Below are 16,047 nucleotides of genomic sequence, written 5' to 3'. Positions count from 1 at the left end.
TGGTTTATTTTTCTAATTGTATCAGTTTGTGATGCTTTTGGCTGCAAATAACAGAAAAACCTGGCAATACCAGCTTAAACAAATAGCTGTTTATCTTGGCTAACAGTCCTGAGCTGGTGCCCAGGCTCCTACTACAATCAGGCATCCAGATGCTCAGTGCACAGTGCTACTCTGTCTTGTGGGTAGAGACCAGGGATGCTGCTAACTGTCCTACAATGCACAAGGCAGCCCCCCACAACAAAGAATTTTCTAGTCCCAAATGTCAACGGAACCAAAGTTGAGAAAGTCCAAACCCCTTTCAGGGGGTCTATAAGGTCAACATTGATGTGAAAATAGTAGTAATACGTTTGTAGTCATTTTAACTTTCATTCTTTAACAAGTATACAGTGAATTGGGTTTTCCTGAGGCTGTATTAACGTGTGATATTGACTATCTTTTTTTTTTTAAATTAAATCTTTATTGTTCAGATTATTACATTTGTTCCTCTTTTTTTTCCCCCCCATAACTCCCCTCCTCCCAGTTCCCGCCCCACCCTCCGCCCTCACTCCCCACCCACTGTCCTCATCCATAGGTGCACGATTTTTGTCCAGTCTCTTCCCACATCTCCCACACCCCTTTCCCCCCCAGGAATAGTCAGTCCATTCCCTTTCTATGTCCCTGATTCTATTATAATCACCAGTTCATTCTGTTCATCAGATTATTTATTCACTTGATTCTTAGATTCACTTGTTGATAGATGCATATTTGTTGTTCATAATTTGTATCTTTACCTTTTTCTTCCTCTTCCTCTTCTTAAAGGATACCTTTCAGCATTTCATATAATCCTGGTTTGGTGGTGATGAACTCCTTTAGCTTTTCCTTATCTGTGAAGCTCTTTATCTGACCTTCAATTCTGAATGATAGCTTTGCTGGATAAAGTAATCTTGGTTGTAGGTTCTTGGTATTCATCACTTTGAATATTTCTTGCCACTCCCTTCTGGCCTGCAAAGTTTCTGTTGAGAAATCAGCTGACAGTCGTATGGGTATTCCCTTGTAGGTAACTGAGTTTCTTTCTCTTGCTGTTTTTAAGATTCTCTCTTTATCTTTTGCTCTTGGCATTTTAATTATGATGTGTCTTGGTGTGGTCCTCTTTGGATTCCTTTTGTTTGGGGTTCTTCGCGCTTCTTGGACCTTTAAGTCCATTTCTTTCACCAGGTGGGGGAAGTTTTCTGTCATTATTTCTTCAAATAGGTTTTCAATATCTTGCTCTCTCTCATCTTCTGGCACCCCTATAATTCTGATGTTGGTACGCTTGAAGCTGTCCCAGAGGCTCCTTACACTATCCTCGCATTTTTGGATTCTTTTTTCATTTTGCTTTTCCGGTTGGGTGTTTTTTGCTTCCTCGCATTTCAAATCATTGACTTGATTCTTGCGCTCCTCTGGTCTGCTGCCGGGAGTCTGTATAATATTCGTTATTTCAGTCCGTGTATGCTTAATTTCTAGTTGGTTCCCCAATATAAGATCGAGGGTCTCATTAGTTTTCTTGTAGATCTCATTAAGTTTATCGGCGGCTTCTAAACAGTTCTTGAGAGACCTTAAAAGTGTGGTTCTGAACTCTATATCTTCCATTGACAATTTTGTCCTGTTTCTTTGTTTCCGCATTTTGTTATGCTTCCTTGGTGCACCCCCTAGTGGTCTTTGTTCGCAGTCTTATAGTTAAATCTTGATTGTTGTAGCTAATTCCAGGGAGGGTTTGACCTCCAGACCAAGTGGCTATGAGAATCAGCTGTGTCAGCAGTGAGAGAACTTCTGTCCTCTAGGGAGGTGCTAATCTGGCGTTTGCCTGAGGCTATCCGGCAAATGCCTCTGTGCAGGGCTTGGGCGGGGCGGGTCGCACAGGATCAACAGGGTGGGCTGGAGAGAGCAGTTATGGCGGCTCTCAGTCCTGTCCCCAGGGGCTCTGCCTCTCTGAGTCCCAGCACCCGCTGCAAAGCTCAGAGAGAAAGCTGCACTCGCTCTGACCGAAGCCAGACAGTCCCGCTTCTCCCGTTTGAGTCTGGGTCCCTAAAGACTCGTCCGGATCTGGAGCTCAGAGTCTGCGACTCCCTCCCGATTGAAAACGCCAACCGCGCCCTCCGCCGCCAGCCCGCTCCGCGCACTCCGCACCTCAGAATTTGACTTCAGCACTGCGCCTCCTCTGAGTGTCCGTATGCGTTTCTCTTTCCTCCTAGTTGTAGGACTTCCACTCAGCCAACGTTCCTGTGGTTCTGGGTGATGTCCCTTCCGTTTTTTGGTTTCACTTTTGAAGTAGTTGTTCAAGGCAGCAAACTCCAGCGTTAACCTATGTCGCCATCTTGGTTCTCCTCTTGACTATCTTTTGATCAAATGCAGAAACAGAGATAAGAACCATCTGTCTTACATTAATCAAGATTTTAAAAGGTGTGAAAAAATATGAAACAATGGCTCTCTTCTCACTATTTTTTTTTTTTTGCTTTGGAAAATATAATTGCTTTCTATTAAAATATGTAATCACATAATAGGTTTATTAGTAGTTTTAAATGAATACATATTTTTTTCTGCTTTAGTAAAGCTCTTTTGGGGCCTCAGTGATTTTTTAGAGTGTAAAGGTGTCCCGAAGCCAAAAGTTTGAGAACTGCTGGTCTGGAGACTAGCTGATTTTTAAACACTTAAGAAATATGGAGACTATGAGAAGTGTAATTACGTATAGTCTGTCCTAAACAAAGACTTATTTTAAAAACCATCATTAAAGCCTTCTCTTGCTCCCTAACCCTCTGCTGGGCTCTGGGAGCACAGTGGTCAATAAAATAAGGTTTCTGCCCAATGGTAGAGCCGAATCGTATTCATTGTGATTATGCACTTTTAAAAAATATACTTTTATTGATTTCAGAGAGGAAGGGAGAGGGAGAGAGAGAAACATCAATGATGAGAGAGAATCATAGATCTTCTGCCTCCTGTATGACCCCTACTGGGGATCGAGCCTGTAACCCAGGCATGTGTCCTGACTGGGAATTGAACCCTGACCTCCTGCTTCATAGATCAATGCTCAACCACTGAGCCATGCTGGCTGGGCAATTGTGATTATGTATTTTAAAGTTCTGTAATAGAGGTTGTTTCAAAGTGTGACGGGCTTCCAGTGGAAAGGGCAGTGTTTCAGTGCAGTGTTATTGTAACCCAGCATCATCTCACCACTCATCCTGATTAGGAAGATTGCCATCCTCACTTCTGCCATAGACAGACAACGCGCCGTTGACTCCAAACTGCCCTGTCCCACTGAACATAAGAATTGCTTCTATAAATTTGTCATCGATGGCTTAAGGTTAGAAACAGAAACTAACCGATGTGCTTTTGCTCACTTTTTAGTCACTGTACTGGCGATATTTAATGAGTTACATGCAGACGTGGACCTCTATGCACTTCTGTTCGGAGAAAGCGTCCTAAATGATGCTGTTGCCATTGTGCTGTCCTCGTAAGTAACACTGTGTCTGCCCGGGAAGAGAGACTGGCTTCCTGAATGCTCAGAGGCCCGTCTGAAAAGTGTTAAATTATTGAATTGGGTGTTTTTCTAAATGAGGTTTCTCAGCTTGATGGATAATGTTACATTGCTTTGTCCAGTCGTCAGCAATCAGAATGTTGTACCAGCGTAGCATGGTGACTGCAGATTAAGTTCAATGAAGACACCATAGGGCAGCGGTTCTCAACCTGTGGGTCGCGACCCCTTTGGCGGTCGAACGACCCTTTCACAGGGGTCGCCTAAGACCATCCTGCATATCAGATATTTACATGACGATTCATCACAGTAACAACATTACAGTTATGAAGTAGCAATGAAAATAGTTTTATGGTTGGGGGTCACCACAGCATGAGGAACTGTATTTAAAGGGCCAGAAGGCTGAGAACCACTGCCATAGGGAGTGCCTGGCGGACTGTACATATCTATGTTTGTTGATAGTTTTTGGCACCATGGTGTAAAGCCAGCGCAGTCTTTTAACACTTTTTTCTTCTTTTTAAACTCCAGGTCTATTGTTGCCTACCAGCCAGCAGGGCTGAATACTCACGCCTTTGATGCTGCTGCCTTTTTTAAGTCAGTTGGCATTTTTCTAGGTATATTTAGTGGCTCTTTTACCATGGGAGCTGTGACTGGTGTTGTGACCGCTCTAATATCCTTTTTGTACTTTCTGCCCCTGCTTGGGTATGATTGTGTGATGTTACACTTGCAAAAAGAAAGTTGTCAGTTCCTCCTTTCAGAAATGAGTCTTACATCTATTGTTCCAACGGGGTTTGGGGGCTCCTGAAATGTCACTTTGGTCAAACATGACAGTTGAGCCCAGCTGGCGTGGCTCAGTGGTTGAGCATTGACTCATGAACTAGGACAGTGATGGTGAACCTATGACACGTGTGTCAGAGGTGACACGTGAACTCATTTTTTTTGGTTGATTTTTCTTTGTTAAATGGCATTTAAATATATAAAATAAATATCAAAAATATAAGTCTTTGTTTTACTGTGGTTGCAAATATCAAAAAGTTTCTATATGTGACACGGCACCAGAGTTGTTAGGGTTTTTCAAAATGCTGACACGCCGAGCTCAAAAGGTCCGCCATCACTGAACTAGGAAGTCATGGTTCAATTCCCAGTCAGGGCACATGCCTGGGTTGTGGGCTCCATCCCCAGTAGGGGGCGTGCAGGAGGCAGCTGATCAATGATTCTCATCACTGATGTTTCTAATACTCTTCTCCCTCTCCCTTCCTCTCTCTGAAATCAATAAGAACATTACAAAAACACATGACAGTTGAGGGCCTAGCTAAGGGGATGTGGAAATGTTTGCAGTGTAACTCTAGGCTTAGCTCTGCCCTGCAGAAATCAAGGTCTCACAGCCTCATCTTCCCAAGCCATCCCTGGGCACTCCCCGCACTGTCAGATCTAACCTCAGGCCATGACTGTGCCTTTCAGAGCCATGGGCATTGCGAGGGGCACAGAAAACACATTTGCAGTTTCTTTAGAAAGCTTAATTTCAAAACAAAAAACAGCTTTATTGAGATCAAATTCACACTGTGCAATTCCCCCTTTTCTGTTAATTTTTTTATTAGCTGGCCCATGTGACTTATGAATGTTTTTTTTATTGATTAAGTTATTACATATGTGTCCTTATCCCCCCCCCCACATTACCCCCCATCCCCCCCACTCATGCCCTCACCCCCCTGGTGTCCGTGTCCATTGGTTAGGCCTATATGCTTGCATATAAGTCCTTTGGTTGATCTCTCCCCCTTACACCCACCCTCCCCTGCCTTGATGGTGTTTGGGATTTGACATTACTCATTTTTTTAAATTTTTTGTTGTTGATTAAGTTATTGCATATGTGTCCTTATCCCCACATTCCCCCCCATTCCCCCAGACATTACTCTTTTTTTAAAAATTTGTGGTAAAATGTATATAACATAAAATTGGCCCTTATAGCTATTTTAAGTGTACATTTCGGTGACATTAAGTACAACCACAATGTTGTGTAACTAGCCCCACTATCTCCTTCCAGAACTTTTTCATCATTCCAAACAGAACCTGGGTACTCATTAAACAGGATCCTCCCCCTTTCCCAGCCCTTCGTAACCTCTATTCTCCTAGGAAGCTTGATTTTTCTTCCTTTAAAAAGCAAGCAGCACCTTTGGGGCCCTCAAAAGAAGAGCTGAGGGGAAAGGAAGGCCCCTAGAAAGAGGATCCTGGGCTAATAGAATGCGATTCTTGGTGACTCTGGTATGTGTTCCTGGAGATGAGTTCCTTGACAGGGGCTGACGTGACCAAGTTTACCAAGCTGCACTGCTTCCCCCTGCTGGAGACCGCGCTGTTCTTCCTCATGTCCTGGAGCACCTTCCTCCTGGCAGAAGCCTGCGGGTTTACAGGTGGGTTTTCTCTGCCCTGGGGCCACCATTTCCCTCACTGTATCTGGGAGCTTGGCGGGAGGGAAGAATTCTTCAAGAGCAGCGGCTTGGGGCTGCTGGGCTTGCCTATCTTCACTTTGGGTTTCACCAGGGATTTTTCCTGCTGCCTTTTATTCCTTTGCTTTAAAAAAAACAAACCCACACTCTCCTGCTAGGTGTTGTAGCTGTCCTTTTCTGTGGAATCACACAAGCCCATTACACCTACAACAACCTGTCGGTGGAATCAAGAAGTCGAACGAAGCAGGTGAGCCCGAGCCCTGGGTCCTCACAAGTTCCCTGTGACGACAAGGGGAGGGGACCCGCAGGTCTAATGCTTCCTTTTCCCTCTCCCTGCAGCTCTTTGAGGTGTTACACTTCTTGGCAGAGAATTTCATCTTCTCCTACATGGGCCTGGCACTGTTTACCTTCCAGAAGCACGTTTTCAGCCCCATTTTCATCATTGGAGCTTTTGTATCCTTTTTTTTTTCGGTTCCACAATTTTCTAGACAGAAACGCCACCATTGCAGAGGAAGCTATAGTAATAATGTCTGTTTGCGGTGGGTGGCTGAGCCAGTGTGAGTTCAGGTATTTTTATGATGAGAAAAAAGAAGGCTTACAAGGTTCATAAAGCTGAATGTGTTTGATTTAAAGGACTGGCGTGGATTTCTGCATTTTCTGTGTAAGATGGCCTTTCTATTACACTTGTGCTTGGCAGGCAGCAGTTTGTTTTGTAAAGAGCCCTTCTTAGCAGATCTAACAGTAGGCAACCATGTCTGTCCCCAGAACTATTTTTATTTCTTTGCCAAGTGAATTCCAATCCGGGAGGTTCCCCATCTGGAAAACCTGAAGGTTATTACTCTTGCTCTTGACTGCACACCGGTATGGCAGCCCTTCCTGGCAGCTCAGGGGAGCTCGTAGGCAATAAGCATGCTTTTACCCAAGCTTTAACATATCATCGTGGAAAAGACTTTTTTTTTTTTTCCCCAGAAAGAGAAAAGGGAGAGGAAGGAAAAATCAAATGGAAAAACACTGGGGTCCTTCATTTAGTCCTACTGGGAGTGCAGTTTTCTGGAAAGAGACACAGTTTTGAGAGTTAGCTTCTCTCAAGTGAGGAGGATGTGAATACCTAGCAGTAGATCAACAGCTGAGGGCTTTGGCCTCAGACCCTGTTGTTTTCATTCGGGTGAACTTTTCTGAGGCTTGGAACTGTAGCAATCCAGCTCAGCCTGGACTGCCAGATCCCGAGCAGGAGTTCTCTATTGCTGGGCATTCACATTTGCTTTTTTCAAGGCCTCATGGATATCCTTAGGTCTTGGGATGCTGGCAAAAAAGAAGCCTTTTTTTTTCTTCTCAGTTTTTATTTCTTGTGCAGGAATAAGTGATACTCAGCAAGCAGCTAGATGGTGGTGATGGTCTAATGCTACATCAGAATCCTTGCACTTAGAGAGTTATCTGCTTCCATTGGGGTTCATTTCTTGGATTGACTGTCAAAAAAACTAACAGCAAGCCCAGCCTGTGTAGCTCAGTGGTTGAGCATCAACCCATGAATCAGGAGGACCTGGTTTTATTCCCCATCAGGGCGTATGCCCAGGTTGCGGGCTCGATCCCCAATAGGGGGCGTGCAGGAGCAAATGATCATTGATTCTCTCTCATCATTGATATTTCTATCTCTCTCTCCCTCTCCTTGCCTCTCTGAAATCAATAACAATATATTTTAAGAATCCAACAGGTAAAAGTCTGAGGGATCAGTGTTGTTTTTCTTGATGAGGAAAGACCTTGCATGCCATTTTGATTTGTATTTCTAGCATGGCATCCTGTGAGAGATAGTGAGAGCCCAGCCCTTGTTTACAGATGAGGACCCTGGAGGAGGGCCAGCTAGGTCCTCTGTGAATCCTGAAGGCTGCTTACCAGGGAGGACTTCTGCATGGCTTCTGGAGTAGAATGGGCTTTATAAGCACTACCTGTTTCCTTTTGTTCAAAACAAAACACAAAAGAAGAAAATTTTAGTCAGTGCTTTACCCCGGAGAAGGCAGAAGATAGTTCTGCCCGTGCTTGTGTCTGAAACAGCTGCAGCTGTGGCAGCTGGTGCTTTGCCGAAACGGAAGCTTCCTGTTCCTCTGGCTCCCACGGTGCTTTCCTTCTGTGATGGGGGCTGTGAGCACTCTCTGTTGAGCTCTCTGTTGGGCTCTGTTCTAAATTCAGCAAGTGACGAATGACTGGTTTCCCTGAATTCTTTGGTTTCCACAGTACAGTTCCTCAGCCACTGAAGTGGAAAAGTCTTCCCAGGTTGATTCTTGTGAGGCACATGAATGTGTCTTAGTATTATGTGGGGTTTTCTGTTGTTCTTTTGTGAATCCTCACCTGAGGATATTTTTTCCATTGATTTTTAGAGAGTAGAAGGGAGGGAGAGGGAGAGAGAGAAGCATTGATGTGAGAGAGACACATCGATTGGTTGCCTCCTGCACATGTCCCAACCCCAACCAGGGCCAGGGATCGAGCACGGCAACCAAGGTACATGCCCTTGACTGGAATCAAACCTGGGACCTTTCAGTCTGACACTCTAACCACTGAGCAACCGGCTTGGGCTGTCTTAGGATTATGAATGCTTCAAGTTTCCCCACCTCTTGTTAGTAGATCTTCCTGGTCATTCCGGGCCCTGGTGTTCACTTCCAACCACAGCTTATGAGCTTACCCAGCAAACTTTGTCTTCGTAGTTTGATTCAGAGGTCAGTAATTCTTTCTTCTTGTGGTTTTTCTTCCAAAAGACCCCACCACGCTGTTTGCTTCTCTCAGCTCCCCACCCCTTCCATGGGACCTTCGCTTATTTCTGGACTCATTTTAAGATAGACTGTATTGATCATAGCAGCATAATGAAATCAGGCATTTACAACGGTGCATTTAATGTGCTACGAATGGGCCAGGAGGTTGGGAAAGTTGGTCAATTGAATACCACTTGTTTTGGAGACTCGTTTGAGGGAAACTCGACAGCCTGGCTTCTTTGTGCAATTCTCCTGATCACAATGAGATGTCACGGCATTCCTGACATTCTCTGTTCACCCAGAGGTTGTGATGGTGGCATTCTGGAAACCTGTTGGACCCTTAACCTCCACCTGGTGCTCAGGTTGCCATCTTTCTGGGCAGAGCTGCACATATCTACCCACTCTCCTTCTTTCTCAACTTGGGCAGAAGACATAAGATTGGCTGGAATTTTCAACACATGATGATGTTTTCAGGTAAGACAGTATAAATGTCAAGAAAATGGGTGTTACGAAGCAGGCAGCATTAAAGTATTGACAAGGTTCATAAAAAGAGAAAGGTTAAAGTTTCTGGGTCTTCTGTATCCCCTGTGGTGCTGAGTAGACAGATGTACATGGTAAACTGACAATATTGACTTTGCAAACTACTATCAAATGTGAACATTATCCCCTAAAATATTTGCATATTTATTTCATCTTGTTATCACCCAAAGGGCCTGGAGGTATGTATTGAAAGTGCTTAATTGTTCTCTAGTAGATTGTTCATAACCCTTAATTTTCAAGAAGGGCTTCAGATCTAAAATTATAAGTAAAATAGGTGTTTAATGAGAAAGAATATGGGCCATGTCATGCAACATCTCCACCCCTGTTGCAGTATCCTCTCTTGTAAAATAATGAAATTGAACTGAAGTTCCTCCTAACTCTGACTTTCTATGGAGCAAAAGAAATAAAATACACTCATAAGAAAGATGAACCCCAGCTCATTCACACTGTCTCCCAGATGCCCCCCCCCCCCACTTCACTATAAAGCTAGGAAGTATGGAGAAGCCACTGAGAAGGTAAAGGACAATAAGGAACTAACTATGTGGAGATCATGGAAGGAGAGAACAGTTGGCATGGGTAGATGGTGGTAAGGGTCAGAGTTGATAAATGAGACCCAAGTTAGAGCATTTCTGTAGAGCACAGGAAGGAAATGGTAGTGCAAAAGGCTACTGTGACCCTTAGGGTTACTTCTGTCCTGTGGCGGGGGCGTTGGGAGAGGCTGTACAAGAGGCAAAGTGAGTAGCTGCCCTTTAACGCCATGCAGTAGTTCTTGGGGGCCTCAGAGAGTCATACTGAAACCACACCAACTAGCACTGTTCAGCAAAGCAGTCACTGTCTAGGACTCATTTGCATCTGCCCTTAAATGTACAGCCTGCGATAATGATTTCCTCTCACTCTGACAAATGTTTGTTGAGCGTTCTCTTTTTATAAGCCGCAGTTTTCGGTTGTGGAGGATACAGAAACCAGACTCCTGCAAGGAGCTCACAGTCTACTGGGGTGTGGGGGCACGTGTACAACATGTTTTCTCTGAAGAGAAGGGGGTGAATTGAACAAAAGAGGTATGAAATAAATGAGGAGAGGAGGGACCAGGGCCATCTTCACAAAGGGGTAACCTGTGAACTGAACTTGGAAGAAATGGATTTCAGGAGGCAGCAGGTTGGAAAGGCAAGAACTGTAAGACACATGGGGTAATGCAGAAAGGAGGTGAGGTTGGAAAGGAAAATTACATGTAAAGTGGTATGAACCTTTAGGTTGTGTTGGAATCCCCTGTTGGGTTGGTTAAAGCAGAGGGTACAGGGCGGCCTCGAGAATTTGAATTCCTAACGTGTCCTCTGCTGCTGCTGGTTTGAGGACCACACTTGGAGGACCACGGAGAAGCTGCAGTGCTGTGCCGCTTTGGGTTTATATAGGAGCTGGGAACCATTAGAGGTCTCTGAGGAGGACAGTGACAAGATGCTCCTCACATATTAGGAAGGTGGTGGGAGAAAGAGAAAAATGAACTGGACATAACTCACTCACCTAGATGAACTTAAAATATGTGCTTTACCTTCTGTACTAAAAGACTGAGAAGTACACAGCGCTGTTTAAAGGTATCTCCTATAAAAATGAGTTTCTGCTGGGAGAACTCACTCTTCAAGGCCATGACCTACCTGAGGTTTCACTTTCATATTGCTTACAGTGTTTACCTAATAAAAGTAAGAAAAATATAGCACACATTGTCTTTCTGATCCTCCAGGTTTTTTTCTTTAAGATAACATTTCTTTAGAGGCTTAAATATTGATCGATTGATCAATGACATAACTGACTTATAGGGCAACATAGATTTGTATAAATATTTCACTAGCACAGATTAATAGAAAACATTAACTTTGCTCAGTTTTTTATGTAACTTTTGTGGAGTCACTCTTAGTAAATTGTAGTGAAGTTCTCAGATTAATTGTGAAATGATTGGAAAAGGTGGGAAAATCTACAAACAGATACAGTGGGCATAATTTTCATTCTCATATACACACAATCTTGCTCATGGTGAATAGGGATTTATACTACATATGTGTTAAAGACCATGGGTTCAGTCTTAACTATAGAAAAAATTATGAGCACGGTATGGGGAAGGAACAAAAGAACTTAGATAAACATTAAAACGTTGGTACTTAATCTTTATACCCATTAATGTAGATTATCAGGGTCAGTAAACTGGTGCCTGGACCAAATCTGGCTGTTGCCTGTGTTCATATACCCAGAGGGCTCAGAATGGCTTTCACAGGTGAAAGTTTATAACTTTGAACCCCAAATAAACAACCCCCCCAAAGAATTCCTTTCTTTTCAGTAGTAGACCTGTATTAGAATGAATTGTACTCATTATTATATTCGTAATTTTCGTCAAATTTTGTGAAAATTTTTCTCTCTTTTATATGATCTACATGACAGCCTTAATTTTTCCTCGTGGTCTACAAAGCATAAAATATTTGTCACCTTTTGCAGAAAAAGTTCCCAACCCCTGATGTAGATCAGGTTATATAGTTACTTCTCTGTGTGGCCTTGCTAGGGAAATGCTGAACTGTTTTGTGGTTCATAGTACATGAACCAAAAATACTCATTTGACATATTTACATCTAGCATGTTTCTGATGTTTATAATGACTGTGTAGTGCATTGGTCATGCTTGGATCACAGATTTGGAGAGCTTAAATTATTTCTTATTTATATTTCTTTTTATTTTATATTACTAGCAGGAGAATTATTTCAGCAATGAAAGAGTTTATTCTAAAATGTGCTGTACAAACTAGTGCAGTATTTCTTTTATATGTTTTTATTGATTTCAGAGAGAAGAGGGAGAGGGAGGGAGGGAGGGAGAGAGAGAGAGAGAGAGAGAGAGAGAGAGAGAGAGAGAGAGAGAGAGAGAAAGAAATATCAATGATGAGAGAGAATCATTGATTGGCTGCCTTGTTCCCTACCAGGGATTGAGCCCACAACCCGGGCATGTGCTCTGACTGGGAATCAAACCGTAACCTCCTGGGTCATGGGTTGATGCTCAACCACTGAGCCATACCGGCCGGGCTAGTGCAGTGCTTTTATCATTGCATTTGGACATTTTGCAAAAGAAAACTTCAAATAGGAGAACATGATATTCCTTTAAGGTTCTTCTCTCTGAATAAAACAGCTTGGCTCCGGAAATACGAGTGGATATGGTTTATGAGCCCCGAGAGGCAGCAGTGGATTTGAGGTCACGCTGTCATTTGGCCGTATAACCAGGAGATCTTCCTCTTCGGTCCCTGCAGGCCTCAGGGGAGCGATGGCATTTGCACTGGCCATCCGAGACACAGCGTCCTATGCTCGCCAGATGATGTTCACGACCACCCTCCTCATTGTCTTCTTCACCGTCTGGATCGTTGGCGGAGGCACAACACCCATGTTGTCATGGCTTAATATAAGGTTGGTTTGAAATAGAGGCCAGTTTGGTGTCTGCACCACTGTGGGCATGTAGGATGTACTTTAGCTTAGCGCCTGGAAGGTTTTTACAGGTTTTTTAAATTTTGTTTTTGAGAGAGATTAAAACGGAAAAACCATACAAATTCAGAGTATTGAATGTTCCAGGAGAAAAAAGAAATGTCGTTAAAATTTTTGTTGGTGTAAAAACACAAGGAATGAGAAACACCTGGACCTTCTAGAGCAGTGACATTAGGGTAAGAATCCAAAAAGTCTTAAAGTGGCAGGAGAGAGAGGACATTGCTGTTGGCAACATCTGGTATTTCACAATTAAGGTTTGATGTTCACAATCAGAGTTTTGTTTTAGGAGGAAACTGCTGTGTCTCTTTTTGCTTGAGTGCACAAAAGAGGTGACATTTCCTGCAGATCCCTCATCGGTTGTAGCCTCATGGATGTCGCCTGCCTGTGGTTTTGCTGCTGTGTCAGAACGAAGCGGCACTGACCTGAGTTTGCTTTTTTAAAAAGAGTATGTCAACTCCAAACTTGGCTGGTGAGCTCCAACACCCTGTGGTAATGAGGACTGAGGAACAGGGAGTAAGAGACCTGCAACCCAACTCTGGCTCTGGTGTATGAAAGCCCCTCATGTCTTTGGACCTGAGGACAACAGGAAATAAGAGCACATTGGCAGATTTCCCCCAGGGAGCCTTCATCTCTAAGTGAGCACCCTCCATCATTGGAGGTGCTCTCGTCACTTGCCTCAGTTTTGGGTCTGCAGAGGGTGACACTTGGGTAGTGCCGAGGCGTGAAGAATCCTCTGCAAAGCCACAAGGCGGCAATGCTTTTTCCATTCTGTGCTGGCTTTTAGTTTGTGTTTCCTTCTCTAGAATGCAGAGTACGTGGGACTGACAGCTGCCAAGCACACCTAGCTCTGAGGAGAGAAAAGGATCTTGCAGTCATCCTTGGAGTTAGGGAGAAAACTGGAATTTGAGAGAATAGTCTCCCCCATTGGGGACTTTCATATTGATGGCAGGCAGGGGTTTGGCCACTGCCACTTCTACCATTTGGGGGCTGGCATGTCTCAGCCTTAGAGCGGGGATCTACAGAATCTATGTGGGGCTTCTCAGTGACAGTCACATACTAGCTAACAGTTGTGCTGCAGGTGGCGTTTAAGATGCCACATGTATATTAAGGTAATTCTCATGACATTCCTCTAAGGGAGCTACCACTACTGTCTTCATTTTAGAGTTGGGGATGCCGAGGCACAGAACAGTAACTTGCCCAATGTCACAAAGCTAGAAGTGGACAGCTTGGGATATGAATCCAGGCCACAGAGTCCACACTTTTAACTACCACTGTGCTGTGACTGCCTGTAAGAAGGCTTGCTGTGTTAGGGTCTTTTTTATGTTGTAAAATTTGGGATTATTAGAATTTCAGTTTCTTGGCATGAATCTCAAGAATTATGTTAAGGAAAACAGTTCATCTGTGGTAATATAAATCTAGAGAAGAAAATTTACAGAGTTTTGGCTTGAAACTTGAGACATCTTTGTTCTGTGTAGCGGATTAAGAACAAGAAAGGAGGTTTATCCTACGCACAGTTGGGAATCTTTGCATTCAGTGGCCTCTGAGATAACTTCCTGCTCCTATTTGGTCACCCAGTAGTTACCCTGGAAGCTCAGAGCCTGATTGAATCATGTTTTTTAAATGCTATTTCATAAGTCCTTTTTTTGCCCCCTCCAACATACACAGGATCAAATAATTTTCCACTGAGAGTAAAAAGTTGACTTGTGACATTTTGCACTTCTCATAACCCTGTTCAAGAAATGGGACATGAAAACAGCCCTACCCAGAGCTGAGAGTGTGGGCAGCTTTCACTGAGGCACACAAGCAGTAAATGTATTAATATAATGTAATAATTGGATTGCACTCAGAACATAGCACTAGCACATGGCCATGGGCCAGAGATGACTATGTGCATGACTTTGTGTATGAGAGATCATTTCCCTACATCCTTGCCAGCATTTGGTGTTATCACAATTTTTTCAACTCAGCTGTTCTAATAGGTGTGTGGGGTACATCATTGTGGTCTTAATTTGCATTCCTCTCTCATGGCTAATAACAAACATCTCTTCGTGTGCTTATTTGCCATTCATACATCTTTTATGGTAAAATATCTGTTTAAGTCTTTTATTTATTCTAGATACTAGTCTAGATGTGTAGTTTGCAAAACTACACATTTTCTCCTACGCTGTAGCTGTCTTTACATCCTTTTAAAAGTGTCTGCCATAGAGAGGATGTTAATTTTGATGAAGGCACTTTATCATTTTTTCTTTTATGGATTATGCCCTTGATATTATGTCTAAGGACTCTTTATCAAGCCCTAGGTCTCCAAGATTTCTTTCTGTGTTATCTTCTAAAAGTGTTTTGCTTTTACTCTTTACATTTAATTCTGTCATCCATTTTGACTTAATCTATAATAATAAAAGTGTAATATGCTAATTAGACCAGACATGCTTCCAGACGACCTTCCTGGTGAAGCCATGGCGGCAGGGGTTGAGGCAGAGGTGCCACAGAGGTGGGTGGGGGCCGGGGTAGAGGCAGCAGTGGCGGCGGTAGGGGCTGAGCCCCTTGCATGAATTTCGTGCATCAGGCCTCTAGTTTTTATATAAGAAGTGAGATATAGATCGAGGTTGTTTTATTTTATCTGACTATAGCTATCCAGTTGTCAGCACACTTTGGGAAAAAAACAACTATCCTTACTCCATTGAATTACTATTGATCCTTTGCCCAACATCAGTTGGCTTCATGCATGTGGGTCTGTTTCTTTTCTGCTCCATTAACTCATGTGTCTATCTCTCCACCTGTATGACACTCTCCTGATAACTATAATTATACTAGAGGCCCAGTGTATGGATTCATGCACCGGTGGGGTCCCTCGGCCTGGCCTGCGCCCTCTCGCAATCTGGGATCCCTCAGGAGATGTTGGAGAGCCAGTTTTGGCCCTATCCCCACAGGCCAGGCCGAGGGACCCCACCGGTGCATGAATCAGTGCATCTAGCCTCTACTATGCATATAAGATCTTTAGTTAATCTCTTCCCGCCCTCCCCCTTCCCCCTTTCCCTCTGAGACTCACCAGTCTGTTCCATGTTTCCATGCCTGTGGTTTCCACTCCTGCATTGAGCATCTGCCCCCTGGTGGTCAGTGCCCATCATAGCTACTGGTCAGTCAGCTGGTCGGCTGATCGCTTAGGCTTTTATATATATAGATAATAAGACTTAGCATCAGGTAGAGTGAGTCCACTTTATTATTTTTTAAACAATCATAGCTATTCTAGTTCTTTTCCATATACATTTTAGAATAATCTTGTCTATATCTTTTTAAAAATCTTGCTGGGATTTGGATAGGAATTGTGTTAA

At 43.5% G+C, this 16,047-nt stretch overlaps 1 protein-coding gene across 2 annotated transcripts in view; it reads left to right on the top strand.

The window, feature by feature from the left end:
- SLC9A7 (solute carrier family 9 member A7) overlaps window positions 1-16,047 on the top strand; it is a 117,578-nt gene that overhangs the window by 72,277 nt on the left and 29,254 nt on the right. For both annotated transcript variants that reach the window (XM_036304355.1, XM_036304356.1), the window contains exons 6-12: window positions 3,361-3,466; window positions 4,016-4,157; window positions 5,787-5,892; window positions 6,087-6,175; window positions 6,268-6,381; window positions 9,032-9,143; window positions 12,487-12,640. In XM_036304355.1, coding sequence (XP_036160248.1) covers window positions 3,361-3,466; window positions 4,016-4,157; window positions 5,787-5,892; window positions 6,087-6,175; window positions 6,268-6,381; window positions 9,032-9,143; window positions 12,487-12,640 — 823 coding nt within the window. The remainder of the gene's footprint in view (window positions 1-3,360; window positions 3,467-4,015; window positions 4,158-5,786; window positions 5,893-6,086; window positions 6,176-6,267; window positions 6,382-9,031; window positions 9,144-12,486; window positions 12,641-16,047) is intronic.

The sequence above is a fragment of the Myotis myotis genome, unplaced genomic scaffold (assembly GCF_014108235.1).
Source record: "Myotis myotis isolate mMyoMyo1 unplaced genomic scaffold, mMyoMyo1.p scaffold_m19_p_4, whole genome shotgun sequence".
In the NCBI taxonomy this organism is placed as follows: domain Eukaryota; kingdom Metazoa; phylum Chordata; class Mammalia; order Chiroptera; family Vespertilionidae; genus Myotis; species Myotis myotis.
This window is presented reverse-complemented; position numbering and strand designations above follow the sequence as displayed.